Below are 5,000 nucleotides of genomic sequence, written 5' to 3'. Positions count from 1 at the left end.
GGATCAAATTGATAAATGTATATTTAATCACTGGTCCCTGAGAAAAATAAAATTCATATTGTATATGTAAATATACAATATAGTGACCAGCTGTTGAGACAATAATAAAAAGAATAGAGGCATTCATAAAAGTAAAGAAATTTGGCTCGAGGGTAAGCAAAAGCAGGCACTGAAATTCAAGACATCGCTTGACTCTCTCTAGTAAATAGTTTGAATATTTGGTTGGCTGCTCGGGCCTTTGATTAGGCAAATGTGTATTATGCCATCTTGTGCGTTATGTGTATGTAAAATACAGAGATGATGCAATATATTTGTTATATGAATAACTCATTAATCCAATACTTGAGGTAACTTGATATCACATTCTAATCATAGACAGCGGGTGACTCCTCATCACATTATGAGTGTGTCCCAGTGGCAAGGAGGATATCATATGAACAGTCATGAATGCTAGTCCTCACCCAGTTTAACTGAACAGTTAGTATTTGGTAAAGTAGATGATTGTAAACAGTATTTAGAAAAAAGGAATATTCAAATAGCATTTTCTTTCAGATTTATGAGAATATAAGTTGGGACACAATACTTGGCCATCTGCAAGGAAGAATAACTGATGAAGAGGAGGTGAAGTTACTTGGTGCCAAGGCTGAGGATATGAGGAACAGGTGGGCCACTGAGCCACTCTCCACAAGCCTGAAGAAGCCCATTTCAGCTGAAGAAGATAACGAGTCGAGTAATGAAGATGGGCTGAGGCGACTAAGAAGTTCAGTGACCCAGTTGCTTTGTACTCTGGGGAAATGAAATTACTTAAAGAGTTTATTATACTGTTTTCTGTACAGTAATGTTTTTAAAGTGATTAATCTATTTTCATGGAGTATTTTGAAATATTTGTATATGGTTATTGCAGATACTGATAATTGTTCTTTCTATCTCTTTCTCTTCTCTCCTCTCAGTTATCTCAATTCTCTTTTTGTTTTTGAATGTTTAAGGATCACTAAATATATTAATATGTTTGCAGTATCATTTGAATGAATATCAGGATGTTATTTTTGCTTAGAAATAGCAAAATGAGGAAAAGATATGTAATCTTTTTTTTCCATAAAAAAAACAATATTATAAGTTTTTTTCATTTTATACCTAAAACAACGTAATTACCATGTTGACAATCAAAAGAAATCATGCTTATTTCTATAGGGTGAAAGTGAATATCTGTTTATTCAGTTTAAAAATATGATGTCATTTGATATATGGTTATCGGGTATGTGTAAAGTTAAAGTTATGTACAGCATTGAAGAATATGCTCTCCAGAAAAATCACGGATAGCTTATAACATTATTGCCTAAACTTCTGGAAGACTCACTCAGACTTGATAGACTTGTTGTTTTGTATACAGTATCAAAACTGGAACGACCACGTGTTTGACTGTTCCTAAGTAGGACTGACCACATGATTATATAAAAAACATTATAAGAATGTATTATAGTTGTTTGGCCTTTAACCCAATGCCGCCGGGGAAAATGAACAAAAAATGGGGGAAATGCTGTGCCAATTTTATATATTTTTTTGTGAAATGTCTGCTCATAGATGGCTCTGCTAGTGCTTAGCCACAAAGGAGTCATTTAGTAGACCTTGTGACCGTACCTGATTTGAATTGGCAGGAAAAAACATATTTTTTACTAGTGCTATGAATATCAATGGTGTTATTTTTATTATAAACATTATAATTATTATATATTTTAACATTAGTTACAACAAAATAAGATAACGTAAGATATTTCGTAAATCAAAGAAAAAGGTGAACTGGCAAGACAGGCAGTACTCGTAATTGGCTCATTGGTGACTTAGTACAAGTGTAGCCATCTATGTGCTAAAACAATCAAACAAGTACTCACAGTGGGCATAGCACGTACATACACGTCATACCAGTCGGCAAGGGGTTAAATAATGTCAGTGATATTACAAAGCAGGAACACACTTTTTATTTGGACAGGATATGTGTCAATTGGAGAGAAAGACATGGGTTACCGTTAAAAATGCAATATATTCAGAATTAATCTATTTTCAGGTAATTTCACATAAATACACAAAAAATGCTAAGTAATTATTTAATACATTTCCATTACATGTAAATATAAGTTCCTTAGTAAACTGTTATGTCAAGTATGTGATTCACATAATTTCCCTCAAATTGTATATTTCAAAGATGATAAGTAAATATTTTTATTACAACTATAACCCAACAAAAGGCAAGTTTTATTTAGATGATGTTACATTATATTTACTGTATTATTATAATATTAAAGGTTACTAAACCCATAAACATGTTTTTTTTTTATAAAGGGATAATTTTTAATGCAAGAAGTTTGCCACTAATAATCCAAAAACACCTTAACTGTCAAAACTAAAGTCTGCAAAAGGTTCAAAACCCTGAACATCCATTGTATCCCCCTCATCCTTTCCTCCCTCCTCAAGTGATAACTCAGAGGAAGAGCCATCATCTTTAGCAGCATCAGTTACATCAGATGTTTCATCTGATTTTGGAGAATCTTGCTTTCCTTCTGTAATTAGGCCTTGAGATGTTTCCTCTGTTGCAGGACCATCAATATTCACAAGGCTAGCTTCTGGCTCATCTACTAATACCATATGAAATTCATCTGCTTTAGAAACTGTGTCAGTCACTTTTTCTGTGGTCTCCTCTGGAAGTGATGTATCCAAGCTGTCCAAGGAAACTTTGTCAGGGAAACTTGCAATTGTTATTCCCAGTGGATCTATGTCTGATGTCTCTTCTATGTTATCTTTATCTGGTTCTCCTTCATTAACAATAGTTTGTGCTTCCTTTTCTTCTGCTATGATTTCAAGATCTGTTCTGGATGTTCCAGGCTTGGCATCCATGTTTTGAACAGATGATTCAAGAACAGCCGCAAGGTCTCCTGCTGCCTCCAGAATTCTCTCTCGGGCTTGGAGTGTTTCCTCATTTGCCTGTGTGATAGATTGTTTTAGGTACAACCAGATACTTTTGGGGCAACATATTTGTATATTGTGTAAGAATGTAAAAATAATATGTAAAAAATTATCCAACATGATATATATTTCTAATTTTTTTAATGGTAAAACTCTACCTGTCGTTCCTCAAGAGACATTTGTTCATATGCATTATATACTGGGTTTTCTCTTTCTCCATCTAGTTGTTCACCGAGAGCACTTTCATTAATCACTGATGTAGCATTAGCTTCTGCTAGGGACTGGAAGGAAGTATGTCACCAATATTAATACATACCCAATTTGTTTATATTCACTTCCATTATCACTTTCCAAATTTATTTTCCTATTTACATCTTTGAATTACAAGAATTATTTTGACTTGTACACTTTGATGCATTTTATACAGACCTAACAGGAAATACAAACTGAGAAATCAAACAACACATAAAGACAGAAGACATAGAAACTTACTGCCATAGACTGATTGAAAATAGGATTCTGGAATCGTAGACCTCCATCTCTCGTATATGTAAAAATACTGGAGGAGGTTGAAGCACGTCTGTCACCCATATGACTCACAACTGAGACTCTTCGGCTGCTACTCTCCAGGCGACGGAACATAAATGATAGCTGCGAGGCTGCCCTGTAGTGTATATTTGGTTTAGATATCATATCTTTAAATTGGGTGATGCTTTTAAAACCTGAAGATAGCATGAATGAAATCAACACTAGAGTTGTGCATTTTTTTTTAAATAGATCCTCAGTAATGAATAAGTGAATAGAAAAATTAGAAAACTGATTATTAGTACTTTTTTTTAAAGTTATAATAAATCTTGCATTTTTGGTTGTTGTGTTTACTTATAACAGCCATTTTCAAAATTAACTTTTGCTTTGTTACAGCAAAACTTATTACCATACTAGTATTTGTCTCTTCTACTCCTTGCATTAAGTTGTAAGCAAGATTTTTTTCTATTTTGAAGTAGGTATACATGAAATATCTAATACTGATTTATCACCTGCGTTGCTTGAAGTAATATACAGCAGCGGCCACCGCAAATATAATGGTGAGAGTGATGAAGACAGACAGTAAGTTGTTGGATGTAGAATCAGTTGGTGGAATTATGCTGCCAGAGAATGATACTATGGCTGCATGGACTCCTCCTGAATTGAGCTCTGTATGAAGGAATTTAGAGAAAAAATACATTTTAAAAATTTTATATGTAATTTGAAACCTGTGTATGCTTGTGTATATGCAAGTGGATGAGTAAGTATAAGGTCAGATACAATAAATAGAAACATAAGATTACTTCAGTTACCTTTCTCAAATTTAGCTTTGAAACTTTGTGAAGCTGCTTTGTAATCGCCTATTTCAGAAGATGAAGTAAAGTAAACATGATACAGTCCGTCACCCATTTTAGCTGCATATTCTTTCACATTGTTTGCTACTTCTGTTTTCATGTGTTTCTTCAGTAATGTCAAAATACTTTGAAGAGGCAGTGAGCCATTGTGGCTAATAATGACCTCTGCACCTGTAAGAATATTGAGCCGTTTTAGACAAGCAGTTACTTTCTCATGAGAAATGTGAAATGTTCTATAAGACCATACATGGTTAAAACAATTTGTTGATTTTAAATTTAAATGAAATAAAATCAGTTCAGATTTACATGATTCAAAAATGCATCAAATATAATAATATTACAAAATTTGAAAAAAATACCACAAACAGGGCAGCAGAATCCCTCCATATTTTGGGGTGAATCACAAGGTGCTGAAGGACACTTGGATGATTGAATTCCACATATTTTAGCTTCAGCATCCTGGTTTGTACAGAAACAACCAGTCACATCTGCACATGGTTCAGGATCTTCTACATAAAGTTGAGCACCATCTGTGCTTGAAGAAGCCCCAACAAACCTGAAGGAACCCTCTGCAGTTTGGGCATATGTAGCCAGCTGGGATGTGGTGTAGTTCTGCTTGTAATTAAGAGAGAGCAATTATGTTATTCAAAGGTATGTTTTTAT

At 33.9% G+C, this 5,000-nt stretch overlaps 2 protein-coding genes across 3 annotated transcripts in view; one reads left to right on the top strand and one right to left on the bottom strand.

Annotated features, from left to right (window-relative positions):
* LOC125044018 overlaps positions 1-1,113 on the top strand; it is a 22,482-nt gene extending 21,369 nt beyond the window's left edge. For both annotated transcript variants that reach the window (XM_047640445.1, XM_047640447.1), the window contains one exon: positions 553-1,113. In XM_047640445.1, coding sequence (XP_047496401.1) covers positions 553-798 — 246 coding nt within the window. In that variant the 3' untranslated portion in view covers positions 799-1,113. The remainder of the gene's footprint in view (positions 1-552) is intronic.
* An 840-nt stretch (positions 1,114-1,953) lies between these two features.
* The window catches only part of LOC125044016, an 8,430-nt gene continuing 5,383 nt past the window's right edge, over positions 1,954-5,000 (bottom strand). Inside the window, exons 5-10 of the mRNA XM_047640443.1 lie at positions 4,697-4,949; positions 4,296-4,508; positions 3,996-4,152; positions 3,451-3,622; positions 3,117-3,239; positions 1,954-2,976 (exon numbers count right to left, since the gene is read on the bottom strand). Of these exons, the coding sequence (XP_047496399.1) occupies positions 2,386-2,976; positions 3,117-3,239; positions 3,451-3,622; positions 3,996-4,152; positions 4,296-4,508; positions 4,697-4,949 (1,509 nt within the window). The 3' untranslated portion in view covers positions 1,954-2,385. The remainder of the gene's footprint in view (positions 2,977-3,116; positions 3,240-3,450; positions 3,623-3,995; positions 4,153-4,295; positions 4,509-4,696; positions 4,950-5,000) is intronic.

Source organism: Penaeus chinensis, chromosome 35, assembly GCF_019202785.1.
Source record: "Penaeus chinensis breed Huanghai No. 1 chromosome 35, ASM1920278v2, whole genome shotgun sequence".
Lineage (NCBI taxonomy): Eukaryota > Metazoa > Arthropoda > Malacostraca > Decapoda > Penaeidae > Penaeus > Penaeus chinensis.
Note: the sequence above shows the minus strand (reverse complement) of the source record. Positions and strands in the feature narration are given on the sequence as shown.